The 27,843-nt window shown below is 53.9% G+C and overlaps 2 protein-coding genes across 3 annotated transcripts; one reads left to right on the top strand and one right to left on the bottom strand.

The window, feature by feature from the left end:
* The first annotated feature begins 9,956 nt into the window (after positions 1–9,956).
* GADD45A (growth arrest and DNA damage inducible alpha) lies at positions 9,957–12,184 on the top strand. The gene is made up of 4 exons (XM_071749869.1): positions 9,957–10,099; positions 10,260–10,361; positions 10,447–10,660; positions 11,284–12,184. Exons 1-4 carry the CDS (start codon positions 10,056–10,058, stop codon positions 11,395–11,397), a joined length of 474 nt encoding a protein of 157 aa, XP_071605970.1. The 5' UTR covers positions 9,957–10,055; the 3' UTR covers positions 11,398–12,184.
* Positions 12,185–14,633: 2,449 nt separating this feature from the next.
* GNG12 (G protein subunit gamma 12) lies at positions 14,634–27,203 on the bottom strand. Of its 2 annotated transcripts, XM_071749876.1 has the most exons (4): positions 27,184–27,202; positions 26,497–26,599; positions 15,881–15,997; positions 14,634–15,695 (listed from the first exon to the last, which is right to left on the bottom strand). In XM_071749876.1, the coding sequence occupies exons 3-4, from the start codon at positions 15,974–15,976 to the stop codon at positions 15,570–15,572; spliced, it is 222 nt and encodes a 73-aa protein (XP_071605977.1). In that variant the 5' UTR covers positions 15,977–15,997; positions 26,497–26,599; positions 27,184–27,202; the 3' UTR covers positions 14,634–15,569. The 2 variants fall into 2 exon arrangements, with proteins under 2 accessions (XP_071605977.1, XP_071605978.1); XM_071749877.1 differs by lacking the exon at positions 26,497–26,599 and having other exon boundaries at positions 15,881–16,000; positions 27,186–27,203.
* Between the last annotated feature and the right edge of the window lie 640 nt (positions 27,204–27,843).

Below are 27,843 nucleotides of genomic sequence, written 5' to 3'. Positions count from 1 at the left end.
TAAGCCATTTCGTGGCATGTGCTGGGGGCTGCAATGTGCCCTGCTCACACACTGCAGACTCCACCAACCAACTGGCTTTGGAAAGCAAGTCCACAGTGCAGTTTCTCCTAAACGAGCTGAAAATTAATTTGTTTGCCAAATATCTCTTCCTCAGCTCGCCCTGCAGTGCCACAGCCACCTCTGCCTGGTGGCCTTTGGGATGTTGTTAATTCTTGCTATAAATTGCATCCTCTGAACCCAAAATGTTTGGGGTTTTTCCAAGCTTTTGGGATGAATCCAACACCACCAAGCATCACATCATTAGAAGTCTTCTCACTGGCACAGCAGATGCTGTCAGGAAGAGCCCTGGGGCCCTCACTCCCCCTGTGCCCCACATGCAGGTGATGAACAAAATGCAAACCTGGAGCTGGGTGACACAGGGGGCTTTGTGCTTAAAAGAGGCCAGTTGGGGTTTTTTTCACCCAAAGTGAAGCCAGGGCACCTCTGTTCTGTGCCTCTCCCAAGGGCTGTGCTGCAAACTACTGCATATTCCATATTTCAACATTTTCCAAGATCCTTCTGATCCCTGGAGCAACACCTCCCTCTCCTTCTGGGGGAGCATCAGCTGAGCCCCAGCCTCCTCCTCCTCCTGCAGGGCTTAGGAGAAGATAAAGCAATTAATTAGCCAGAGACTGATAACTTCTGCTCCTCATCAAGGACACAGCAGCTTTATGGCTGCTCCCAATCCCCTGCCCCTCACCCCTGGACACCCACCCCGTTCCTGCTTTGGCTGCTGCCCCCAGTGGGGACACAGAGGAGCCCTCCAGGAGGCCAAGGCTGATGTGTTCCCCTGGCACAAGGGACCAAACCCAACATTTCCCCCATTTCCAGGGGATGTTTGGAGCTATTTCTGGCTGTTCCTTGGCTGGAGCTGCCCTATAGGGAACCCCCCTGAGGAGCCCTCCCCTGCTGCTTTCCAAAAGAGGCAGGGAGAGCTTCCTGACACACTGCACACTTCTGTGCCCCAAGCTCTGCCAGCAGCTGTCACCTGTCTGCTTATGGAGCAAGAAAAGGAGATGCAGCCAGCCCAGGGCAGGGGGAGAAGGATCCATTTGGCTCCTCACTCCATTCCTCTGGGTTTTCCCTCGTTTTTCACCTCAGAACTTTATGAATCTGTTTTGCCAGCTGCCCCCAGGTGCATGTGCCAAAATGTACAATTTATGGACAGGGTCCATAGAAGGTTGCTTGGCTTTTTTTTTTTTTTTTCTTTTTTTAGATGAACCTTTTCCCAGGCCAATCCAACCACTGTGGTTTCTTGGGCAGAAGACATCACATTTGCTTCTCAACAAACTCAAGTCTGGCCTGTGAGAAAACCTCAGCTTATAACCACTGCCCACCCCAGAGGAACTGGGTGACTTCTTCTGGAATTGCTCCCACTGGATTATCCATGTTCTGCTTGCAGGTACCAACCCCTCCAGCTGCAGGGGTGCCTCTGGGTGACCTCTTCCTGCCCCTTTTTAGGAGCAAAGCTCTGGGGAGTCTGAAACACAGAGAGCTGGGGGAGGAACAGCAAGCAGCCTGCCCAAAACTGCACCTTTAACAGTGCCTTTGCATTGCTAATACAATAACACTTTTTTTTTTTTTTTTTTAATTCCTAATTATTATTACTGCATAGCTAATATAATAATGAGCCCAGGGCATTACAGCAGCCCCCAGAGCTCGCCAGTGCCTGTGGAGGCAGCAAGGACACAGAGCACTTGTCCCTGAACTCTTTGCAGCAGGGTACTTGCAATCCAGGGATTCCTCAGGAGGATTCCCAGGACTAAGCAGCAGCAGGAGAGCAGGGACAGCCAGGAGACCTCAGGAGCTCAGCTTCACCTTCCCACATATCCTGCTTCAATTTCAGCACAGCACTAAGTTCTGGTGGCTTGTTTGGGGTTTTTTTTTCTAGAATAAAAGCCAGCAGCTCCGTGGTGAGGAGGGCTGTAAAGAGGTGAACACCAGCAGTGCTTCTACATTGAGTCCATGCACTGAAAAATAAAAATTAAAATAAAAAAACCCCAGCACTGCTCCTGTGCACTGAAACGTGCAGCAGGCAAAGGGAGCCAAGCCTGCAGCCACACAGCTGAGCTTGGAAATGGAGCCAGAAGAACTCACCCTGCCTGTCCTTTCTTCCCTTGAATCCCAAACAACCTGCTGAGCAAGTGCTCTTCCTCAGCAGAGTCAAGGTAAAAGGTATTTTTAGCCTGGAAAACCAAGCACTGGAGCTCCACAAAGCAGAAGGTCAGGTACACCCAGTGCTGCTCTCCAGCTCCTCTCTGGGCTTGGTTTCCAGGAGCTTTCCCCTTCCTGGAGGGGTCCCAGGGGATGCAGAGAGTGGGGTGCCAGGAGGGTTCTGGAAGGTGTCTGAAAAGATGGAAAAGAGGAGGGAAATAAAAAAATTGTTCTGCTTTTCCAAAAAATCCCACCAGAGCTTGGGGACACCAGGGTGTGGGTGCTGCCAGCATCCCCAGAACTTGGGAAAATGGAAAGGAAAAATAACAAAGTGAGGAGTGGGCCACACCAGACTGGAACCCACTGGGTCAGCCCAGAACTTCCCAGGCAGCAAACTGCTCCTTCCCTCCCTCATTCCCTCCTTCCCAGCTCCAGTTCTCCCAGTTTTCCCCAGCAGGCTCCCACCTCAGTGCTTGCTGCCCACTGTCACCTCCCACCCCACCACCCATGGGGCTGCAGGACCTTCAGTTACCTGGGAAAAACCCAAAGATGCTGTTTTTTGGGTTTTTTTGTTTTTTTTTTTTCCTTCTCTGCTGTCACTTTACTCCATGCTGGCTGGGTCAGCCCTGGCCTTCAGGAAGGGGCAGATGTTGGGCAGGTGGTGACACCTCCCTGCACTTCCAGGTCCTGTGCTGGGAGCCACTCTTCCCTCCACACCTTCTTCTCTCCTGCTTTCTCTGGGAATGAAATCTCAGGAAATTGGAATTAGAAACCTGGTGGGAAAACTCCCTTCCCAGTTTTTTGGGTTTTTTTTTCTCAGCTTTAACTCTGGTATGAAAAAACCTATGCAAAGGGAGACTTTATTTTTTTTTTTTTTTTTTTTAAATCTGACTTGTCACAGGGCTTATTCCCTTTTTTTTTTTTTTTTTTTTTTTTTTTTTTCCCCCATTCTCCCCACACTCTTGGCCACGTCCTGGCTCCTCTTGCTGTCCCACAGGGATTTGCCTTCACTAAGTGCTGATGTGCTGGGTTACACTGAACACCTCCAACACTTTTCTTGGGGAAGTTTTCTTTGATTTTCATAATTCAAATCCTCCTGCTGCATCCTGAAGCTCCAGCTCTGCCCAAAACCTGAGTCCAGAGCCACAGGGTGCGAGCAGGAGGTGTCTGACCCATCACACCCTGTCCAGGACACCCCAAACCTGGAGCCAGCACTGCACTGAAACCCCCTGGGATCTCATCCCACTCTGCCCTGGAGTGTTCTCAGTCCCACGGGGGAATCAGCCGTGGGGATGAAGCCACAGGGGTTCATCAGCACCATCCCCAGCCCCAAACCAGCCCGTCCTGTTCTGCTGGGAGCTGCAGGGGGTGGGGTGTCCCGGGAGAGCTGCTGAGCTGGCAGCTTCCAGGGGACACAGCAGGCTGGGAAGCAGGAGCAGGGCCAGGGGGCTCTGACTCACCCCACAGACACCCCCTTCCCCTCCGACCAGCCCAGACTTCAGCTCTTGCACCCATAAAAAAGGTTCCTTTTGTTTTCTGGAAGCGTGAGTGTTGCCTTCTGGGGCAGGGCTGGCTGTCCTGATCCATGGCATGGACCTTCCCGGGGCACAGAGGAACTCCAGGAACCTCCACCAGGAAGCAGAAGAAGAACTTCTGGGCACAGAAACACAGAAAGCCAGAAATAAAAAAATTAAAAATTTAAAATAAAATTGAAACTCCTACCATATCAGGATATTATTTTTGGGTTTTTTCCTGCCTGTGGAGCTGTGCTCCCATCGTTACAGCCCATCCCTGGTTACTCTGAAAGTGCTATCTCACCCCCCACAGGGGGTTCCTGGGGGGCATTGATCTGATTTGGTGTTTCTGGGCATTTCCCCCCCCTTTTTTTTTCTTTTTTTTAATGGGTTTTGAGGTAACCCTTCCCTCCCACCCGGGGGAAGGGAGAGGAATTCTGTGGTGTGCTCCTGGGGGTAGCTGGGAACAGATCCCCCTCTTACCAACCCAGGGGGTGGTTTGGAAGCTACCAGAGTCCTGACACAAAACAAGCTGCAGAAGGAGCCCTGGAGGGGTTTATCCAGCACCAGTTTTAGCTCTTCCTTGGAATCCCCCTGGGAAGGAATCCCCTGCAGCAGCAGGGAGAAGCAGAACCTCTCCTGGAGCATCACCCCAGCCCCTCACCCTGGGCACCCACAGTGGGGTTCAGGGCAGCCAAGACTCAGCCCTGTGGCCACCTCTCTTGGGACGCCAGGGACAAAACCTCCCTGGAGGTTTGGAATCTCCAAACCATCCAAACCGTGGGATTCCCATGGATTTCTGGGCAGTGTCCTCAGCCTCTGGATGGTGTCACCTCCTCCTCCAGCGTGATGCCAGGGCCTGGGCCACCACCCTGAGCCACCAGCGTTGTTGGTGGCAGCAGAGGGGACGCAGGGGACACCCAACACAGGGCTGGGTGCTGGCAGCAAGTCCCAGGGGACGGTGACTTCAGGCACCCTGCAGCTCCTGGATGCTCTGGGACCACAGAGGGCAAGGAACTGGAAGCAAAGCAAGCAGGAACAGGCCAGAAGCAGGGCAGGGAGCTGCAAGGCAAGCACTCATTAAGGTGATTACAGGCAGAGGAGCTGCCCTGGCTCCCTGCTGAGGAGTGGCATGGCATGCCTGAGCCCTCGGCTCCCAGAGGAGCCCTGGGGCTGGGGACAGTGCCTGGCAGCTCCAAGCTTTGCCCACTGCTCTGGACGGTGCCTGTGTCCTGACCCTGCCTGCTGGGAGGTGTCCCTGCCCACGCAGGGGGTTGGACCTTGGTGATCTTTAAGGTCCCTTCCAACCCAAACCATTTTCTGATTCTGTGTCCCTGCAGCACCAGGACCCCAAAGTCCCCTGTGCAGGGTGCCAAGGAGAGCTGAGCTCTTCCCAGAGCACACAGCTGCCCTCCAGCCAGGGGCCATGATGGAGACCACCGGTCCCAATGGTGGGGACCCCGTGGGGACTGTCCCCCCCTCAGAGGGGCACAGGAGGCTGCTCAGGAGGGTTCTCCATCCCACACCATCACTCAGGCATCAGTCCCCAGAGTGCCCACGGGGGATGTGCAGCTGCTGTGGACAGGTGTCTGAGAGCTCCTGATCCCACCTGGATCCCGCAGCACTGATCCTCTTGTTCCCCAGCAACACGGGGGCAAATCCCAGCATCCCAGCTGGGAGGTGCCTGACCTGGCAGCTCCAGCACCTCCCCACGTGGGGCTTCCATCCTGCTGAGTGAGCTTCGCTGTGGCATCACTTGCTGCCTGTCCCAGGGTCCCCATCCCGCGGGGTCCCCGTCCCGGGTGGTGCCTTTGGATAAAAGAGTTGACGGGGCAGGGAGGGCCTGTGCTGAGGGCTCTGGTGAGGCCCTGCAGGAGCAGTGCCAGGCCCTGGGCTGGCGGCAGAGGATCTGCTGAGGGGTCCTGCTCCTGGGGGGGGTTTGGGTTCGGTTTGGGTTGGGTTTGGGTTTGGGTTTTTCCCCGGAGGCTCAGGATCCAGGGAGTGACCGGATGCGGCCGCCAGGGGGCGCTGCAGAGGCAGCGCGAGACCGCGCAAGGACCGCGCAGGGACCCGAACCCGCGCAGGGACCCGAACCACCCGCTGCACAAGCCCATCCCCTGCACCCGCGCAGGAACTCAAACCCGCACCCCGCGCAAGGACCAGAACCTGCACCCGCGCAGGGACCCGCCTCCACACCCGCGCACGGTCCGCGCAGCGACCCTCATCCACGCAAGGACCCCAACCCGCGCAAGGACCAGGCACGGACCCGAACCCTCACCCGCTCAAGGACCCGTACGACCCCCTGCACAAAACCAGCACCTGCATCCGCGCAGGGACCGCGCAAGGACCCGAACCCGCGCAGGGACCAGCACCTGCATCCATGCAGACACTCGAACCCGCGCAGTCCCGCCGAGCTCGGGCAGGGTGCGGAGCAGCCCCGCTCTCCTCTCCCTCCCCTTAAGCCCCTCCTCCCCCCCCGGCTTTTGTGCGCACCTTGCCCAGGTGTCCCCAAAGCCCCTCGGGCACCCCCAGGCTCTGCGGGGCCTTGAGGGGAACGTGCCCCGGTGCTGGCCTCCAGGGGCCATGTCCCGGGTCCAGCACGGATCAAAATTGCCCTTAAAAACTTTTACCAAGTTCCTAAAAACAAAATTCTGAGCATTTTACACCTTTCCTAAATCTGCTTCCAGATCCACCCCCTGGCTCCCCCCACGCACACGCCCGCAGCTGCTGCCCTGAGCACCAAACTTGGCTCTCAGGTGCCTTCCCCCTTTTATTTCTCTCCCCATTCGGTACCTTGGATGTGATAAAATTAAATTCAATTAATTTAAGTTCCCACCCACTCCTCGCGGGAGCCGCTGCCGGGTGCGGGACCCGCTTCCCCAGGGGAGGAAGAAAGGAAGGCAGAGGGAGGAGAACGCTTCTGGCTGCTGGTTCCGCCCAGCCGGGACCCAGGACAAAGTTTGGGGTTTTGTTTTTTACTGCCGGTTTATCTGGGGAGCGGCTGAACGGGCGTCCCAGCTCCCGGACTTTGCCCGGCGCTGCCCCGGCCCCGAGCACCGGGCCAGGCGGGGTGGTTCCGGCAGCACCCGGTGTGGAGCATCCCCTTCTCCGGAGGGAAGGGATGCAGGGATGCGGCCAGGGCTGGCAGAGGGAGCTTCTCCCCCATGGTTCAGCCCAAATCCTCTTTTTCTCAGGGAGCGAGGCTTTCACCAGCACGGTTTGGGTGAAAACATCAGCTGATGGGAAGGGGGTCCCTGCTGCCGGACCCCGGCCACCCAAACCCCTTGCCGAGAGGTTTTTGGCACCAGAGGGTGACAGCAGGAACGTGCTGAGTGCTGGCAAACTGGGGTGGGATAAATACATCCCGGGACCCCCCAGATCAGGAGTGAGGGAGCAGATGGGGACACGGGAACTGAGGGAGAAATGGGGACATAGGGAGTGAGGGAGAGGATGGCAACAGGGGGAGGAAGGGTGTGGATGGGGACCATGAGGAAGTTTGGGGACACGGGGACCAAAGCAGAGGATGGGGACACGAAATGAGAGAGCAGATGGGGACATGGGAACCGAGGGAGAGGATGGGGACCGAGGGAGAGGATGGGGACCGAGGGAGAAGAGGGGGACATGGCTGAAAAGAGTTACAGGGCCAGAGGAGCCAGGGGACAACACGGAGCCAAGCGGGAATGGAGCTGAGAAGCAGCGGTGGGCAGGACCACCCGGTGGGCAACCCCCCAGGGAGGGGGCTCGGCTGCCTGCCAGCCCCTCGGGCAGGGACGGGGCTCAGGCCCCTCTGCCTGACACCATCTGAGCTTTGGACCCCTTCCCAAGAGCTTAAATTCAACCCCTCGGTGCTGTGACCTGCAGGAAACACCTCCCCGGCTGGCTGGGGATGGCAGGACCCGAGTGGACATCTCCAAAATCCCTGGTGAATATTAAAAGTTGGGATGAAAGGGCAGGGATGGGGGAAGGAGGGGAGCAAAAAGCCCCAACCGCTTTCTGGCAGGCGATGAAAGGAAGGGATAGCGGCAGCTGGGAGCTGGTGCGGGGACAAGGCGGCTCCGACCCCATCCCGGGCTGCCGGGAGGGCAGCCAAGGCGCATCCCGAATTTCTCTCTCCTCAGCACAAAGCAGGAGGGATCCGTGAGCCCCCCCCGAGCACCCTTCCTGCTCCCCGGGGTGAAGGGTGGGAGGGAAACCTCTCCCAAGCAGGAAAATGCAGTTCGAGGGCTCCCCAAGCCGTCATCACCTGAGCAGCTCGGGGAGAGAAGCGGCTCCAGCTGCTCCTCAGCTGCTTTCCAGACGGATTTAAGCCCATCCCGACTGCCGGGCAGAGCCAGCCCAGGCCTGGGGCATGGGGCGGTGGGGGGGGGGAGCCGGGGGTTTGGGTTGCTCCTGGAGATGAAGCAAATTAACCGCACTTAATTGGGAGGGTCAGCACACAATGCTCCCACCTGCCTCGCTGCCGTCCGGCCATCTGCTGCCCCTCTACCTGATGGAAAAAAGGGCTGGGGCTGGGTTTTTTCCCTCCCTCCCCCCCCCTCCCTTTCTCCTGATGCCGTGGGCTTCGTGAAGTTGGGTCAGATCTCGTTAGGAGTGGGGGGGGGGGGGGGACACAGGACAAGAGGCCCAGTGCTGGGGGGGAAAAGGAGGAGAAGAGAAAACCCAACCCAGGCAGAGCATCCCGGCTGCTGAAAGCTCCACCGGGACCACCACGGGTCCCATCTCCAGCCCGGGGGGTGGGAAGGGGCTGGTGGAGCAGTGCCAGCTGGCAGCCCGAGCTGGGCAAGGGTTTTGGCACTCGGGGCAGGAGGAGGAGGAGGAGGTGGGAGGCTTCTGGGTGCAGCAGCTGAGCAAGCGTGATCTTTGACACGGCTCCATCAGGAGAAATCCTCCCCGGAGGTCTGCGGGGCTGAGACAGGCCAGATGGCAGCAAAAAAAGGAAAGTTCCTGCAGAAACCTCGAGTTCAACTTGGAAACCCTGTGGAGAGGCTGGGGAGGGGCTGCTCAACCCCCCCAGAGCCCCTCCAACAGACTCCAGTACCAGCAGTTTCAGCATGGGGAGAGTGAGCTCCAGCTGCAGAGCAGCCAAAGTCAGGAACCCCAGACTGGTTTGGGTTGGAGGGACCTTAAAGCTCCTCCAGTGCCACCCCTGCCATGGTCAGGGACACCTCCCCCAGCCCAGGGTGCTCCAAGCCCCATCCAACCTTCAACACTGCCAGGGATGGGGCAGCCACAGCTTCTGGGGGCAACCTGGGCACCCAGGGGCTCAGCACCCTCACACCAAACAATTTCTCCCTCCCATCTCCCCTCTTGCAGCTGCAAACCCTTCCCCCTCATCCCATCCCTCCAGGCCCTTATCCCAAGTCCCTCCCCAGCTTTCCTGGAGCCCCTTCAGGCACTGGAAGGTGCTCTAAGGTCTCTCCCCATGGGATCCTTCTCTTCTCCAGGCTGAACAAGCCTCAGATCAGCTCCGGGGCCTCCTCTGGACTCTCTCCAGCAGCTCCGTGTCCTTCTTGTGCCGAGGACCCCAGAGCTGGGCTCCCACCAGAGACCCAACCACAGGTGTCCCAGCAGACACACGGAGCAGAAACCACGTCCCAGGAGAGGTTGGGAACCAGCCAGGGACCCGCGATGCTGGCAGGGGTGGTCCCCACACTCGTGTCCGCGGTGCCACGCAGATGTTCTGCAGGGCTGAGGCTCCAACCGCACCGCGCAACTCCCCGTCCGCAGCCTGGGGGGGGGAGGTCCCGGGGGGGTTCATCGCCCCCGGGCTGCCCCCCTCCCGAACCCCCCATTTTCACGGCAGCCAGGGGGTGGCCGTGCCCCGCTCCCGGGGGACACCAGGCGGTAAGACTCGGGTGGCTGCCACCCCTCCGGGGGAGATGTGGGTCACAACCCGCTCTCGGGCAGGGCTCGCGGCTTTTTTATCGCTGATTCTTTTACAGTTTGGGGAAAAACCCCGTGCACGGTGCCCAAACTGCGCCCCAAACCGGTGCCCCCCCCTCCCCACCGCCCCTTTCCGGCTCCGTCCCGTGGGGTGGGGGGAACGAGCACACAGCGTGGCCCCGCCCCTTTGTTGGGCCCCGCCCCCTGTGTCTGTCCCCGCAGCCAATCAGCGCCCGGTTCCCGTGGCCCGGTCGCCGCTGTCAGAAGGTGAAGGGCGGGGAGCGCCGTCATTTGCATAACCCAATGAGCGGGCGGTATGCAAATGAGGCCGCCGCGGATTGGCTGAGCGCGGGGGGGGATAACGCCCGCGGGGGCCTTTGTGCCGCAGAGGCGGCGGCGGCGCCGGGCGGGAGCGGCCGAGACACCGGGACCGATACCGGGACCAGCATCGGTACCGGCTGCACTATGACTCTGGAGGAGCTGCCCGGTGACCTGTGCACAGCCGGGAGGTACAGTACCGGGACGGGACCGCGGGGGATGGTGGGTGGCGGTGGTGGCGGTGTCGGTTCACCGGTGCTGACCCACCCGGTGTGGTTGTTTCCCGGTGTCCGACTGACGATCCCCCCCTCTCCCCTCCCCGGCCCGTGCTGTGCTTGTCCCGGCCCGCAGGATGGAGCAGGCGGGGGACGCGCTGGAGGAGGTGCTGAGCAAGGCGCTGAGCCAGCGGAGCCTCACCCTGGGCGTCTACGAGGCCGCCAAGCTGCTGAACGTGTGAGTGACCCCCCCGGCCCGGGTCACCCCCCGGCCCCGCCGCCCCTCCCTCCCCACCCACCCGTGACCGCGGTTATCCCCGCAGGGACCCGGACAACGTCGTGTTGTGTCTCCTGGCGGCTGACGAAGAGGAGGAAGGGGACGCGGCCCTGCAGATCCACTTCACCCTGATCCAGGCCTTTTGCTGCGAGAACGACATCAACATCCTTCGGGTCAGCAACCCGGGCCGCCTGGCCCAGCTCCTGCTGCCCGCCACCGGCCCCGAACCCCCCGCCGACCTCCACTGCGTCCTGGTCACGGTGAGACGGGACCCTCGGGGTGGTTTCCACGCGATTCGGGCGGCGTGAAAACACGAGGCCGCCTCCGTGGCCCTTTGGCCCCGGGTTCCCGACGTGGCTCCCGGGGGGACGGCGGCGGTGGGGCGGGCGGGCGGGCGGGCGGGTGGTTGTTTGGGTGTCCCCGGGGCTGTGGGGCTGGAAGGCACAACCAACCTGTCCTTCCAGTGAAGCACAACCCGTCCCGCACGCGCCCAGCGCCGCTTCCATCCGGCACAGCCCGGCCTGGAGCCCGATCTCCGGGTGACGTTCGGTAGAACCGGAACTGGCGGCGCCCGGGGCACAACGTTGGGCACCGTGGCATTCGCTCGGGGCTCTCGCCCGCGGCCAGCAGGGTCCCAACAGGACCCGTGTGACCCAAAGGATGGGTTTTTTTCCTTTTATTTTCCCCTCTGCTCCCCGCTGCAGCACCCCCGGCGGGGCTGCGGGGCTGCGGGGCGGGTCGGTGGGTTGGCCCGGCTGGAAGATGATTCACGCCGCCGGGTTTTCTGCTGCGCTTTTTCTTTCCCTGGGAGTTGTTTTTGCTGCTGCTCTGGTCAAGCGCTCCCCCTCCTCCTCTTTCTCTCTCTCTTTTATTTTTTTTCCAGAACCCTCACGCCTCGCAGTGGAAGGATCCAGCGCTGAGTCAGCTGATGGGATTTTGCCGGGAGAGTCGGTACATGGATCAGTGGGTGCCGGTGATTAACCTCCCCGAGCGGTGACCGCGGCCCAGACCCACAACAAACTCAACCCAATTGCACTGAAGTTTTGCAATATTTTAGCAGTTGCTCAGGAAGTAAATCCCTGCCCTGGCACGAGGAATATGGGGGAGGATTTTGAGAGAGGGAAAAAAAAAAAAAAAGATAAAAAAAAAAGAGATATAAAAAAAAGTAAACTGCGTCAAAAAAAAAAAAAAAAAAAAAGACAAAAAAGAAAACTAAAAAAAAAAAACAAAACCCCAAAAAGATAAAACTTGCGATGAAGTTGAACTATGAGTTGTGTGGGACTGGAGAAAAGCACCTGGGGATGAGGTGGGAAGCAGAGAGGGAAGAGCCAGAGGATGGAGCCCTGGCTGCCCAGGGTGCCACACGCCAGGTCACCAAACCCCCCTCTGCCACCAGGGTTCTCTTGATTTTCAAAGTGCAACTTAAAACGTTTCTAGTTTAAATAACAGGAGAAAAAAAAAAAAAAAAAGAAAAAAAAAGGTTAATAGAAACATTTTGCAAGCGATTTTATTGTATTTTTGAGATGCTGATTCTCAAGTTTTTATGGTAAGATATATAATAAGTTATTTTATGATATTGATGGAAAAAATTATTTATACTTGGAGGTTTGAGAACCAGAATGCCCTTAAGCAGTTGGTCTGCAGCCACCCCTCTCTGAAGAGTTGGCTGTCAGCACCAGCTACGTTAATATAATAGTTTGAAATCGGGTAGTGTTTTGTTTTTTGGGGTCTTTGGGTTTGGGGTTTTTTTCTTTCTTTTTTTGAAATAAAGTTTAAACTCTAAACCCTGAGTCCTGGGTTTTATTTTCTTACCCCCTTCATTAACGTCCATCTGGCAGCTGCTTCCTTGTCCTGGCCACGGGCAAGGTCCTGTGTGGCTTTAATTCCTGGCCCCTCCCAAGCCATTAAATGGAAAAAAAAAAAAAAAAAAAAGCAGCTGCTGCGCTGCAGGAAAGGTTGGAAATGTTATTTATTTTTCTTGAACGCTGCCACTTAGCAGCACAAATAAAAAAGCCAGGAGGAAGCATTATTTTTGATGCTCCAACATCCTTGAATCTTCTGGGAAGCTGGGGAAACCCGACTCCTTTCCCAGGAAGGTGCCAGCCAGTTTTGTACCCTAGATGGCTGCAAAATTCCACCTCCCCCTGCCCCGGGTTTGTTTTCAGTACCTCCGGGGCTGGGGGGGCTGCTGTGCCAGGCTCCTCTTTTAGTCACAAATATTTGCTGGCACAGAAAAAAAAACCCCCAACCTCTGTGGGGCAGGAAAATTCCCCCCTGTGATGCTGGTGACCTACATTGGTGGCTTCCCTGGTGGCATCTGCTCTGCAGCCTGGGGGGTGCCCTGGCTGAGGAAGGGGTGTCACTTGGTCCCAGCTGGGTTGATCCCTGTGGGATGAGTGCTGGAGAGGGGATGGGCAGCAGCAGCATCACCATCTGCCCCTGGCAGGAGCAGCCAGGGAGAATATGGAGCTGCTGGAGCCATTCCAGAGGAGGCCCTGGAGCTGCTGGGAGGGCTGGAGCAGCTCTGGAGCCAGGGGGAGAGAGTTGGGGGTGTTCAGGCTGGAGAAGAGAAGGATCCCATGGGGAGACCTTAGAGCACCTTCCAGTGCCTGAAGGGGCTCCAGGAAAGCTGGGGAGGGACTGGGGATGAAGGGATGGGATGAGGGAAATGGCTTTAAAGTGAGACAGAGGAGATGGGAGGGAGAAATTCTGAGCCCCTGTCCCAGGTTGCCCAGAGAAGGATACATAACATACCTAAATAAAAGCTTTGGCTTGGGGAAGAGCCTCCTTTTCTGGCTTGGATTCTCCTTCTCTGGCTAACAAACTGACTTAAAACCAAAAAAAGCATCAAGGCAGAGTGACAGGAGCATAAAAAAAGCAAAAAATATTTCAGCCAGGGGCTATTTTAGCAAGAGTCAGGTCTCCAAGCCACCAACCAGCCCTTCTCCCTTTAATGCAACCCAGCATTAAAGAGTCAAAATTAGAAAATACAGAGGAAAAAAAACCCAACCAAGACTACAAGGAAGATGGCTGCTTGATTTATGGTGAGGTAAAAAAATAAAGACCCATTCTGGAGTGGATGTGCTTGATATAAAAGAAACTTCACTGTGCTGCCCCACCATGCCCCCTTGTTCTAGGTCAGTTTCCCACAAAAATTTACAACTCTGTCCTTTCAGGAGAGTGTTTCTAGGAAAAGAGCAAAGTGCAAGAGCAATTGCTTTTCTTGCAGTGCCCCACTAAACTGCATGTTTCAAAAAGCCCAGAGTTTACCAAAAATCTCTGCACTCAGGGCCATCAGAAGCAGGGAGCTGCGTGGTGCTGGGTGGGCTGCTGATCTCAGGGCTTCTGCCTAAAACTCAGAAAGCACCTGGAAAACAACCCAAAAACCAACACAAGCCATCTGGCAGGGTGCTTTTAATGCTCCACCTCTGCTCAGCCACTTCACCAGGGCCACCCCCAAGCCACCCTTTCATCTGCTGGGTGTGCAAGCAAGCAGGAAAGAGCTGCTGCAGAGATCTTGCCCCAGCACAGCAAGGATGTCAAAATTGGATGGAAAAAGTTGAAAAAAAATATATTTAGCTCAGTCACCAGGCTGGGAGAGACAAGGGGAGCTCACCCTTGGAGTGTTGAGCCCCTGGAGCTGGGGGGCTTGACAGGAGAACAACACTGAGGCAGAGGTGAGGTGATTTATCCCCCACCTACCTAGCTGCACACTTCTGGGCTTCTCTCAAGTTAGTCTTGCACACCCAAATGAAGCTCATAAATGTTTTTAGCAAGATGGGTTAGAAAATGCTTGACATAAACATAATAAAAAAAAATAAATAATATGGTTCTACATTATTGCTCTGTCAGTAGAGAAATTAATTATAAAAATAATTTGCAGGCAGGCACAGAACAAGCAACTGTCTCAACTGTTTGTTAAAGAAGCCTGTTAAACAAATAGGTGATTTCTCAGGATATACCAACAGTGTGTATATAATTTAATAAATGACAAACAAGACAGTAAATTAACAAGTGGTTAATGAATCCTGTAAAGATCCTTACAGAAAAGCACAGTTCTGAAAACTTCCACCTCAGAAGCACTGCCTGCAGAGAAAGACATCTGCAGCCAGCTGAAATCAGGGTGATTTTCAATCCCTTAAAATTCTCTGTTAATATGGAATGTTTGTATAAATACACTATTAAAGCTTGTATATATATATATATATATATACACACACATATAGACAGACACAGAGAGAAAGGCTTTTTTATTATGTAATATATATAAAATCACTTTCTTGACAGAAAGGCCCTCCAATCCTAGCTGCATAACCACAACCTGGAGATAATTTGGCATTTTTTTTCCCCCTTTCAAAATGAATTTTTAAAAATGAGCCAAATGCTGACTCCCTGCAGAAAAGGCAACTGGGGGGTGGAGTGAGGGAGCCATGCCTGCAGCTCAGCAACCAGGGCAGCCTGAGTTTGCAGACTGTGATTCTTTCAGCAGGGTTGTTTGGTCTTTTTTTTTTTTTTTTAATACTAACACATCTTTTTAATTAGAGAAGAAAACACGAAAAAGCAGAATCAAAGGTGAAAATTCTGCTTTCTCCACTCATCTTAAAAAGCAGGGGTATAAACCTGCAGGTCTCTGGTTCTTGAGGCTTTAGGTTTTATACTTAAAAACTCCTGCCAAGAGGAATCAACTTAAGGACAGACACAGGCATGGCTCCCTGGAGGTCCCCAGTGGTTGCTACAATCATTTTTCAAGGCAGCTTTTGCAAGATAATGCACTTTTTTAACCCACAAGCACGGGTGCACCCCTCTCCCTGCACACTGTTTAAAAAAACAACCAGTAAACCCAGTGATGTTCAAGCAGGTTCCTCCACCTTTGCCTCTGCTTGGTCAGGCAACTTTGGTCTCGTCGGTGTCGCTTGAAAAATGAAAATGGGACCCATGGAAGACCAGACCCCCTTGGAGAAGAAAGAAGTGAATTCAGTTTTGAAACCTGGCTTCCTAACAAAGCCAGGGGACAGAAGGAAGGCTTCAGAAAGCTTAAGAAATGGTTAAAAACACGCTGGGTAACAGAACAGCTGCTCTGCCCCCCTGAGGAGCTGGTACCTTACAGAGCATTTGCCTACATGGTGGCTGGCTTGGCCCAGGAGGGGTTGGGGAGGAGCTGCTGCTCTCCTACAACAAAATGCAGGTCCTCCTGTCCTTGAAAGGGTTCTCAGAGGCAGGGATGCCCATTAGCAAGGGGTCTTTCTTGGCGTGTTCTTCACAGTACAGCATTAGGTCTGCTGAGGCTTTGGACACCTGCAGAAAACAGGGAGGAAAAAACCAAAACACCATAAAATGGTATTTCCCCATAACTGGTAACACCACCACAGGTGCTGAGGGCTGCTGAGGGGTGCAAAGTCCCTGTGGGGAATGCAGTTTCTGCTGGAAAAGGGGAAAAGCAGGGAAAGGAGGAGGGGAGAAGGAGGAGGATGTGAGCTCACCTTTATTCTCTCTATTGAGGCTTCTATCCTTAACTGCTGGACAGTCCTCCGGGCCTGGGCTATGTTGTTGGTCGTGGTTGCTGTTTTGGCAGACATTTTCAGTGAAAAGGTGAAGTTCTGCTTGGGAAGACAAGGGGTTAGTTTTCCAGAACGTGGCACAGGCACGTTCAACTGCTTTTCCACACAGGCAACTGCAACACACTGCAAAAAGTGCTTTTAAAAAAATTATTTTGGACAACGGGGGGGAATTACCTGAGAAGCAGCTCAGCAAATGATGCTCTGCAACCAAAAGAACCTCCAGAAAAAAACCCAGGGAGCTCTTTTTGCTTGGCTTTTCCCTCACCTGCCTGAGTGCTGGGGATGTGGCCACATCTCAGGGGATGGAGCCAAATAACTGAGTGGCTCCAGGACCTTCCTTCTCCAGGTAAGACTGCAAAGCATCAATCCTGACATTTGGAGGGTGTCCAGTGAGAAGGGAGGATGCTCAGCCAGCCAGGATGCCACCTCCTTCACAGAGCTGGACCAAGGCAATGTCCTTTGGGCCCCAGCAAAGGACAGAACCAGGACTGCAGTGTGCAGAGAAGGCAGGGAGCCCACCTGCCAGCTCTGACTCCACCCCAGCTCCAGAGAAGAACTAAAATGTCTTTGCTAGTGCTGTCCCTGAGCAGCTTTACTGCAATGAGGTTCCTCCATCACATCCCCAGAAGCAGGCTCAGCTGCAGGCTGCACAGCACATCCACCCCTGGGGATCTGGAGCTCACGGTAACCCCAGAAAACCTCAGGCTCTGCACAACTCCTGCAGCACAGGCTCGAGTCCACCCTGGCTTGTGGGACCACCCCGAGCTGTCCCTTCACCTGTGCCACCTTCCTCAGTCTCTGCTGCATATCCCCAGAGGGTTCTCACCCATGCAGCCACCCAAACACTTCTGGAAGGAAACAACCTGCACAGGGAGCAGGGAGGAGCCGAGGACTCTGCAGCCTTGTGTTCAAAAAAAAAAAAATAAAAAAAATAAAAACCAAAACCCCTGAGAGCATCGCAGCAGCCCAGAGCTTAGTGCTGATTTGTTCAGGTACCCAGAGTCCAAAGAGCAGCAGGCTCAGGACAGTGACACTGTCCTGTCCTCTCTGTGCCACTCCTTGCAGAGAGGCTGCAGCAGGGCTGTGCACAGCCCCTGCCCTTTGCTTCCTGCAGGCCCAGGGGAGCACCCAGTCACTGATGGAACGGCAGGGACTCCAGCCCAACCTGACCTTTCCAGAGCCTGCACACAGCCTCTCCTCCCCAGCTTCATGTTTCTCACACCTCAGCCTGGGGAGCAGGGCTGGTTTTCCTGCCCAGCTAGCTGGGAGCAGGGTGATTTTGCATCCAATCCCTTTTTGGTACACTTGGGGCACAGAGCTGGAAATGTTTTTTCCCTTCCACGGCCCGTGCTGGCCAAGTGCACCCGTGACAGTGGCTGGAAGGATGGTCACAGCTCATCTAGGGCACCATTAAAAACTTATTTCTTGGAGCAATTATGAAGAACACCATCAGGAATCTCTCCCATCTGCAGAGGGCACTGAACAGCCCCCTCAGGTCCAGCTCCATGTCCCACTTTCCCAGCAACTCTTTGCATCCAGGAGAAGGATTCAAGCCCAGAGCCCACAGCCAGCTGGAATGTGGGTTGAAACGCCCCACTTCAGGGCAAAACACCTCAGCTTTTCTGTAAAGTCCAACCCTAGAAACGTGTGCCAGCTCAGGGAGCCCCAGCTCCTGCCTCCCCCTCCTCTGAACATCTCCTCCCAGGAGTAAAGCTCCTGCAGGGCTGAGGAAACCTGAGCAGAGCAGAGGTTGGTGAGAGGGAGGCCAGGGAAGCCTGGCTGCTGGGTGACTCAGCCCAGCCTGCAACCCCTGCTCGTGTCTCTCTGCAATATTTAGGTCAGTAACCCGAGCCTTGGTTTGTGGCACTCATCTGCTGCCCCAGTTCCCCACCAGCTCCTCATCACTCCAAAATTTCAGCAAATCTCAGACTGGTTTGGGTTGGAAAGGACCTTTTAAAGCTCCTCCAGTGCCCCCCCTGCCATGGTCAGGGACACCTCTCCCAGCCCAGGGTGCTCCAAGCCCCATCCAACCTTCAGCACTGCCAGGGATGGGGCAGCCACAGCTTCTGGGGGCAACCTGGGGCTCAGCACCCTCCCAGCAGTGAATTTTCCCCTCAGATCTCCTCTCAACCACCCCTCTTGCAGCTGGAATCCCTTCCCTCTCATCCCATTTCATTTCCCCCAAGTTCTTTCTGTGGGGATATGGAGTTTTGGGAGCAGTGCTTGCTCCAAGCAGGTGCAAAGTCTTTGCATGCTCTGGCTGTGAGGAGCGGGGCTGGAGATGCAAGGGGGTCTGAAATACCCTCTGCAGCAACCCCACAGCACCAGCTCTCCAGGACTAACCCAGATCCAGAGCTACACCACCCCCCAGCACGTACACAGCACACACCTCCTGAATTACTAGTGCTTGGAGCTCCCAAATATTCAAATGCTTTTGGATGGCACATTCAGCCCTTCAGCCTGCAAATTACTCAAGAGGAGCAGCAGTGCTGACTGACAGAACATAAACACATTGGTCTGGAGACAGCTGTGAAGCTGTTCCTGAAGGTTTAAGAGTCAGGCTTCTCTTGACTGCTGGGGAAGGACAAGCTACGTGGAGCACGTTTCTTGTTGTAAGTGATGATGAGAGGGCTGTGTCGAATGCACCTCGTATTATTTGGAAAATACAACAGGAAACCTTTCTGGAATTCAAGGCAAAGGCATTCAGCACCTCTGACACAAGCCCTGCAATGCTGTGACATGGCCAAAATTTCTTTTCCAGCTCAGGTCAGTGATGGCCAACTCACTCAACTTTCCACCACGCTGGAACACACCGTGGGCTTCACTTAGAAACACACCAGGAGGCTATAAAAGACTTCAGGGGCATTTAACCTCAAATATTGAGGAATTTAATGGTTGCAGAGCTAATTGTTAAGCTAGAGTTCCTAGAAAAGGAGGTTAAAAGGACACAGATTTCGTGTCTCCCCAAGGAGAGATCCTTGGGATCCATCTGAGGATGTTCTTGCCATGGGATTGTCATCACCAGGAGTCCTCCTGCACCATCAGCAGTGGAGGAAAATGTCCCAGCTCTGGATAAAGAGCAAGTCCATAGGCACCAAGTAGGAGATGTACAAACACAGAACACTTCCATGTACTGCTAGAAAGAGGTAGGAATGGCAGAAGAGGAATTTAAAAGGAATTTCTCACAAAAGAGTTGGGGGTGTTCAGGCTGGAGAAGAGAAGGCTGCAATGGGGAGACCTTAGAGCACCTTCCAGCCCCTGAAGAAGGGGCTCCAGGAAAGCTGGGGAGGGACTTGGGACAAGGGCCTGGAGGGATGGGATGAGGGGGAAGGGTTTGCAGCTGCAAGAGGGGAGATGGGAGGGAGAAATTCTGTGCTGTGAGGGTGCTGAGCCCCTGGGCCCGCAGAAGATGGACACAGCTGCAAAAGCTTCCCGACACCCAAGAGGCTCAAACACTGGTGAAAAACGAGACTTCCAACCCAGGCCCTCCAACAGGCACTGTTAGAGCTGATAAATGCAGCTGCTGGGCTGGATAATGAACTCTGCTGGTGCGTTGCAAACCGCCCGCCAGTGCTTTAAAATAATCGTTGCTGGAATAACAAGGATCTCTTTCACAGGGACACAAAAGAAGCACAGATCCACTACAAACTGAGCCCAAATTCCAGACCCTGCACTTTTCTCTCACTATATTGAAAAACTACAGGGTGAAAAAAAGCAAACCACCACAACCCAAAGCAATTAATTCTTACCCAGTAACACACGCATCCCCGAGAAGCAAGGTCGGTCAGCATTTGCTGATCCTTCTTAATTTGGGATTACTGATTTTTTTTTTTTTCAGACACGAGGTTAAAAAACAATTAACTGCAAAATTAAAAGCTGGACTCTTTTCCTCTCGTTTCACCAGGCAAAGCTAGGCTGACTTGGCTCAGCCTCCTCTCACCCCACCCCCAAGAACCACTTTTGCCACCGGAGAGGATTGAGTTTGTCTGGAGTCCCTTCCCAGTCCTACACCAGTGACCTCATTAGGAAAGTTTCAGGGCTTATTCTCCCAGCTGGTTATCTTTGTTACCAAATCAGATGTTTAAAAAAAAAAAACAAAAAAACAAAAAACCAAAAAAATATCAAAAGCCAAAACAAAACAAAACCAACAACCCCTCCAAACCATAACATTTGAGAATTAAATTGCTGTCTTTCCTCCTCTTCAAACAAACAGAAGCAGCCTTTCCTTTAATGGTCCTCCTAATATTACTAAACCTCTTCTACAGAGAGATTTACAAACAACTAGATCATCACCTAATAATACTGTTTTCCCTCCCAGTTCCTGGCAACCTCCCCTCTCACCCAGGCTGCTGTGGCCACCTGAAGCTGCAGGGTTTCTCGTGGGGCACATTTGATTTCAGACAACAGCAACAAAATGCAGCAACCTCTGCAGATTCCCATCAGCACCATACCCAGCTCTGCACAACTTGGGGTCCTGTACCCTCGGGAGCCCGGGGTGGGGTTTTCTGGGGAGAAGGGATGTCTGCAGGGATGTTTCCCAGGACAGACCACTGGGTCTGGGTGGGCAGTGGCCCAGTTTCCAGGCAAGAAGCCTTTGTGCTCAGCGGGCAGCCCTGACCCGAAAGCAAGGATGCCCTGAGAGCCCGAGGTGGCTTTGCTCAGAGGGGTCTTTTACAGCCCCCCAGCACTCACAACAATTAAATGGACCAGAACCAAGGTTCTAACAAGCTCCCCACCTCAGACAAACCCTGGCAGTGGGGTCTCGTGCTGCTGCAGGCAGGAGGGGAGCCGGGGGTCCCCGGAGCCTGCAGGGACACACGGCAAGTGACCAACCTGGGGTCCCCCACAGGGGGGGACACTGAGGGGAGGACCTGGCAGACCTGAGGCTGATGAGGCCACGGGTTCCCCAGCCCCAGAGCCACATGGCTGAACTCTTGCTTGGCTCTGACTCACAACCTAAAAGGAGACAAAATAATCAGTCCCACTGACAGCCCTCTCTGACCACCGTGCCAAGGCCAAGCCCTTCTTGCAGAAAGTGTTCTGGAGCTGTCAGCAGTTATGTTTGAAAGCACACAGGGTATGTTTTTTCCAGCTGTGCTGGCTGGTCTAAAATAAAACATGCAAGCTTTTGAGCCCCTGCTCCACCCCAGCTACTGAGAGGCCCACAGATTTTCCTGCCCTCTCCAACCACCCCACCCCACCAGCCTGTCCTTTGGTCGCTGCCACTGCTCTGCATTTCCTGAGGGGTTTGGGATGATCTTCACTTGCAGTCCCAAGCACATCATGCACCTTTGGTTTTGCCATATTCTCCCTTTGGAACAGAAGGAGCCTGCAGGAGCAGAAAGGTGTGGGGAGACAGACAGGAAGGATGGTTTAGGAACCAGCAGCCACGGACCCCTCGCCTTCCCCCAGGGAGGAGAGGAACACCATGCACAGCCCCTGTGCTCCCTGTCACCTCTTTGTCCTTTCTCACTGTTCACAGGCCTCTCTGCACAGACAGCTGAGGACCTGGGCTTGTTTGAAAGAGGAGAATGTTCACCAGGATCAACCAGTAAGAGCAAAACACATGGAACTCGCAGCGCCCTTCATGCACGCCCTATGCCTGCTGGTTTTTTGTTTGTTTGTTTCTTCCTTTTCTTTCTTACAAAGAACAGAAACACCCGCAAACAGGTGGAGCTGCCCTTCTTTTTGAGGAAAAGCCTGTTTTCCTAGGCCTTGCCCTACTTCTTTCTGCAGGATTTAGGTAAGGAGGTTACAATGCAGCTGACACACTGCTGGGCACTGAACTGGGGCTCCAACTGGGATAATTAAACACCAATCTATCTTTTTCTTTTTTTTTTTTTTTTTTTTTTTTCATATTTTTATTATTCTTTTAAGATCCAGGATTTACCAACCACCTGCTGAGGGAAATGTAATTAAATCATCACTGCTAAAGTCCTCCCCGGAAATCAGCCCAGCAGCTCTGCCTTGCAAACAGCTCCCTGCTCCTTCCACTTACATAAAAGTCAGCTCAGACTGCAGCTCCCAGCAGCTGAATGAAGGCTCCAAAGGGCATCTGGGTACTGTTCTTTTTGAAGGAAAACAGCTTTTAAATTGAATAACTGGCAACAAAAGAGCAGACTGAACAAAAAAACCCAAAATGACAACACTCAAAACGACAGCATCTAAAAAGGTACAAGGTGACCCTGGCTTTAAGGGCCCCTGAGCCTCTGGTTTTTCAGGGTGAGAGCCCACAGCAGGAGGTCAGTGTGAGTCCAAAGTTACAGCTCATCTACAAAAGCAAGTTCCTCCTGCATCTCCTTTTTCATGCTGTGTGTGAGAAGGGTTCCAAGGTGGAGATACCCTCCCCACCTGCCCTCAGCATGGGACCTGGAATTCAGCAATGAGACAGTGGAGAAGGAGGGACATGAGCTGTTAAAAACAAACACACAAACTCACACACTATGCTTTCCTTAAAAATAAAATAATAAGGGAAAAAAAGAAAAGGAGCAGCCTGACAGGTTCCAAGCTGGGCTGCAGCCAGCCCATGTTGGGTACCAAAGCTAAGGCTCAGCACGGCTGCTGCCTGAGAAGCACACACAGCCCAAGGAGCTGCTCAGTCCTGCTGGGTGCTGTTCCCTGGGCAGTGTTTCTGCCCCAAAACACAACCATAACATGACACTGGGAGCTCATGTTTACGGTTCCAGGGATTCAAGAGCAAACACTGCAGGTTTACAAGTGAAGCTGTCCCTAGTCTTTGCTGGAACAGTTTTAAGTCAGATCCATTTCACACATTGTCACCACCACCAAGGCCTCTGCCTGCCCAATGACACCAACAGCTCCCCACTATTTCACAGAAGTAGTTGTAGAGTTGTCCACAAAAACATTTTGGGGTGACTAAACTCCTACACCATCCTCCTGGCAACCTTTCACCCCTCTGACCTCTGCAAACAATTCAGTAACAACCCCGCACCAAACCCCAAATCCAGCTGCCTCCTCTCTCCTACTTATACTCCCCAGAGCCAGTAGGAGTAAAAAGCCAGGAGCTTCCTCCTGCCTCTGAAGTCAGCAGTTTTGCTTCTGAAAATACAGAGAATAAATTTCTTGAGCAAGAAGGTGGGGGAGGCTGGAAGGAGCAAGAAGGCAGCAAGAAGAGCGAGCCAGCGGCACAGAGGGGCACCAACAGGCTACATCTGCCCCTTACTACGTGCACCACTTACTCCACAGAGCACTTACTGCAGGCTGGGGGCACAGAGCAGGGTGTGGGGTGTTTGGGTGTAAGGTTTCAGTGGGTTCCCTGGGTGCTGCAAGCACTTCTGCACGTGCTGCTTTCCCAGGCGCTCGCGTGGGAGCACTGGAGCCCTGCAGCCGGTTGGGACTTGAATGCTGGTGGTTGGTTTTCCTAAGGGGCAGAGCTGGCTGCTGGGGAGCAGCTTTGTTACAACTTGCAGAACCCAAAAACTCTCAAATCCAAGCCAGGAAGCTCAGTGCTGGAGTTAAAGGCTACGGGTGGGTGCAGAAATAAACGTCTCTGTTCCGAGGGTGCATCCCAAGCTCCTTCCCCAGCACCAACTTCTCTTCCAGGCAGGGTTTTTTTCCTGCTCTCCCTGTGAGGGGACCCACAAGGAGGGTGGGAGAGGCACGGGGTCCTCTGTGGGTGCAGCAGTGGGGAGAAAGGTGCAGCCAAGGGATGCCTCTGCCCACCTGAGGCCCAAGCTGCCCTTGGGGGATGCTTCATCTCACCCAGCATTGACCACACAGAGTCAGAGAGCCTGAAGGAGGTGCCTGGGACAGGCAGCAGTCTCAAGGAGTTCATGGGAAGGACCTTGGAAGCCAGGATGGGAACTGAGTGTGGAGAGAGAGTGGAAGTCTCAGCGTGGAGGAAGTGCAGCAGCCTGGATGTGTCCATACCTGCCAGGCACAGCCCGGCGCACACCGATCCCTGCCGGCACCTCTCCGGGAGCACTCACTGACTGCCACACCTGCCAAGAAAATGCCACAAAAGTTCTCCACGCTCTTCCTCCAGCAACAGGCACCCTCTGTCCCAGAGGTAACCCTAATTAGAGAGCTCTGGAAGGAGGAAGGCACGTCCAACACTCCCCCTCGCTCCAACCGGTTGCCCTGCTCGGAGAAGCAAACAATCCCTCAGCCCAACAGCCCCTTTCCCAGTGCCTCCTGGGGTGAGCCCACCCTCACCCACCTGCACCTCACCCACCCCCTTGCTCTGCTTGGGCGGCCAACTGAGGGTTTTTCCAGCAGCCAAAGGCAAAGCCGGAGGCAGCAGAGCCCCGGCACAGGGCCGTGCTGACACCCAGTGGAAACCGCGGCGAAGGCGCCCGGCAAAGGCAGAAACGCCAGGGCTGAAACCTTGCCCTGCTGCTCTGCTGCCGAACAGGAGGGAAAACAGGAGCTGGGCAGCAAGGAAACACCGGAGCCCTGCCCTCGGCGAGGGAAAATAGCCAAGTAGTAAACTGGAAGAGGACAGTTCCCAGCAGCAGGGCCAGGGCTGCCAGCTGCGGTGTCACGGCTGCTGCCATGGATCCAGCAAACCTTCCCTCTCCAGCAAACCTTCCCTCTCCAGCAAACCTTCCCCCTCCATCAAACCTTCCCCTCCAGCAAACCTTCCCCCTCCACCAAACCTTCCCCCTCCATCAAACCTTCCCTCTCCATCAAACCTTCCCTCTCCAGCAAACCTTCCCTCTCCATCAAACCTTCCCTCTCCACCAAACCTTCCCCCTCCATCAAACCTTCCCCCTCCATCAAACCTTCCCCCTCCATCAAACCTTCCCTCTCCACCAAACCTTCCCTCTCCACCAAACCTTCCCTCTCCATCAAACCTTCCCTCTCCAGCAAACCTTCCCTCTCCATCAAACCTTCCCTCTCCACCAAACCTTCCCCCTCCATCAAACCTTCCCTCTCCATCAAACCTTCCCCCTCCATCAAACCTTCCCCCTCCATCAAACCTTCCCCCTCCATCAAACCTTCCCTCTCCACCAAACCTTCCCTCTCCACCAAACCTTCCCCCTCCACCAAACCTTCCCCCTCCATCAAACCTTCCCTCTCCATCAAACCTTCCCTCTCCACCAAACCTTCCCTCTCCATCAAACCTTCCCTCTCCATCAAACCTTCCCTCTCCATCAAACCTTCCCCCTCCACCAAACCTTCTCTCTCCAGCAAACCTTCCCCCTCCACCCCGATGGCAGGGGGCTGGTGGCTTGTTCCTGCAGATGATGAGCTGGTCCCCAAGTCCAAGTGTTTAGGACTTGGGTTTTCAAGAGGTATCAGGCAAGATTACAGAGGCGGCACAAAGAGTTTATACACAGGAGAAGAAGTTTGGGTTTGGTAAAAGAAAACAAGATCCTCCCTCCCCAAACAAATCCAACTGCTTGGGGTATTCAAGGCTCAGAGGATCCAGGAAAGCTGAAGCATCTGGCACACTGTGGGTTTGGATGCTCTGGGACACACACCCTGCACAGCACCACAGCTGAAGGGATCAGGGAAACACAGGTGCTCCAGAAACCCCAGCTTCTCTTTTGCTGGGCCCAGAAGCATCAGTTTTGCACAAAACTGGTTGGTCTTTTATGCACTTTGCACAAGTGCAGAGCTCACCTGTGCCATGAGCTCAAGGCAAACTCAGAGTCAGGGTCTGACACCTCAGAAATGTGAAGTGAGCTGAAAGCAGGGGATGCCTTCCCTCCCTTTGCCTCCTGTTTGGATGCCAGGATGTATCAGCAGATTCTGAAAGCACTTTGACAGCAGAAAAGGCACAGCAACAACAAAGTCTCCTTCTATCCCTAGTGCTAGGAGCAGGAATGAGGGCTAGGTTAGGGGTGGGAAGCCTGGGCATGTGGATCCACCTGCTCTCCCCAGAGGCAGCAGCCCATCAGAGCACGTGGAGAACAAAAAAGCTCCTTACAGCACAAAGCACCAGCTTGTGATGTCTGCTTCTCCAGAGAATTCCTGCTCCAGACTATTTCAGAGATGTTATGATTGAGATCTCTAACTACAAACAATGCTGCTAGTGTCTGAGTCTTTAAAAAACATACAAATATCCCAAATAACATGAAATGAAAGAAAACAGCTCCCAAGATCTTCAATTGGACTGAGCATTCTGGGTATTTAGTGAAGGATGGATTCCTTCCCAGCTCTCATGTCACAAGTCAGCCCAGCACCATCCTGCTGGCAAACCTGGCTGCAGCTACATTTGATTTTCAAAGTCAGCCTCCATGCATGCAGTTCTGTCAGCCCCAATTTACTTGCTGGGAAACAAGAGGTGGAAAAACCTGCTTTTATTTCCCTCTGCATTTTTTGCTGACTTAACTTTTTATATCTTTAGCACAAAGGAAAGCCATGAGAACTGACTTCTACATCAAGGGTACTCTGGAAAACATCTGAGCAGGATTATTTCAAAGAGAGAGACCTGAAGTCATCAATAATGACAACCTGTGGTCCCTAAAGAGCCCCAGTGCAGAAGGTACCTGCTTTACCCCACTACCCAGCCAACTCAAACCAGCAAAGACAGCCACAAAGAGGCTTTTATCAAAATCAGTTCATCTTACAGCATGTAAAGCAGGAGCCCTCAGTGATTAAAGCACCAGGCTGGGTGTCAGGAGATCCAGCTTGGCCTCAGGTTCTGTGCCCTTCAGCAAAATTCTTGAGTCTGAAAGAGATAAAGCCGAGGCCACTGCTGGGAGATGCCCTGCAAGGAACTCCCTGGCTGCCAGCTCAACCAGGGTGCAAAGCATTTCTGCACAGAGTTATTGGTTACATGAATTTATCAAAGTAACTGTTTTAAGGATGGGTGAATATAGGGAGAATTTGCATTCTGAGATGCTCAGACAATACACACAGCAAATGCAGCAGCTACAAAGACTTCCACGTGCTCCTGGCTAACTTATGGAATAAACAAGGAAAAGACTAATTTCCGTGGGAGAAGCAGCCCATTCAAAAACAGTATTTGTGCCCCAAATATTCCATAGGAATGTGGTTGGGTAGCCAAAAGGGAGGGGAATGAATGTCAGCAACCACTGCTGCTAAGGCTGTAGAGAGTGGGCAGCAGCCAGCACTGCATTGAGGGGCAAGCACAGAGCCAGTGCTGTCCTCCTGGCCTCCCCTCTGCAAAGCCAACCAGTGTTTGGCATTTGTTCTACTCCAGAATAAAATTAAACCCCTGGCATTTGGGACTTGCCACACTGCTTTATGTTTTGCATGAAAGAAAGAAACAAGTGTGAACTGGAAACTCATCTACATAAGCAGCCTTGCTTCCTGCCCGGCTCGCTTTGGTTTTCTGGGTGTAATGATCCTGAAACAATAAAATAAAAATTGGTAATACTTCAGAGCACAAGAAAGCCAAAGCTGAGAGGGGTCAGCACTTGTGGGTCAATTCTAGTCACAAAGACTGCAGTATTTTGAGGCTGGCCTCACCATGAAATCTACCTCAAGCCTTTCTTCCAGCCAGCTCCTCTGTTTCCCTTCCCAAGGTGGTGGCCATGGGCAGCAAATCCCCTCTGGCCAGACCTGCATGAAGCCCCCAGCCTGGCAGCCTTTCTGCACCTCCTCCTCTCTGCCACACCAGCTCCCACCCACTGACAGCAGGTGAGGATTAGAGGCAGCTTTTAGGAAAGCTCCTGGCTTTAAAATGAGTGAACCCCTGAGCAGGTTTATGTGTGGCACTGAGCAGCTGTATTACCCTCCCTCCTGCAGACCCCACCATTCCAGCAGCTGGGCTTAAACCACAGGGGAAACAAATCCAAGAGCCTTTACACACCCAGAAAAAACAAAAAACCAACTGGCATTTGGTGGACCCTAACTAAAGAGTGCATGTCCCTGCAGCAGATAGTGCAGCCTGTTGTTGCAAGACTGGCAAATCCAGAGCATGCTGCATTTAACACCCTTCTCAAATGTTC

This window comes from Heliangelus exortis, chromosome 8 (assembly GCF_036169615.1).
Source record: "Heliangelus exortis chromosome 8, bHelExo1.hap1, whole genome shotgun sequence".
Classification (NCBI taxonomy): Eukaryota; Metazoa; Chordata; class Aves; order Apodiformes; family Trochilidae; genus Heliangelus; species Heliangelus exortis.
This window is presented reverse-complemented; position numbering and strand designations above follow the sequence as displayed.

Coding starts and splice junctions, on each gene's coding strand:
- GADD45A (XM_071749869.1), top strand. CDS start 10,056: ATGACTCTGGAGGAGCTGCCCGGTGACCTGTGCACAGCCGGGAG. Junction 10,362..10,446: donor GCCGCCAAGCTGCTGAACGT/GTGAGTGACCCC, acceptor TTATCCCCGCAG/GGACCCGGACAACGTCGTGT. Junction 10,661..11,283: donor TCCACTGCGTCCTGGTCACG/GTGAGACGGGAC, acceptor TTTTTTTTCCAG/AACCCTCACGCCTCGCAGTG.
- GNG12 (XM_071749877.1), bottom strand. CDS start 15,976: ATGTCTGCCAAAACAGCAACCACGACCAACAACATAGCCCAGGCCCGG. Junction 15,696..15,880: donor CCTCAATAGAGAGAATAAAG/GTGAGCTCACAT, acceptor TGTTTTCTGCAG/GTGTCCAAAGCCTCAGCAGA.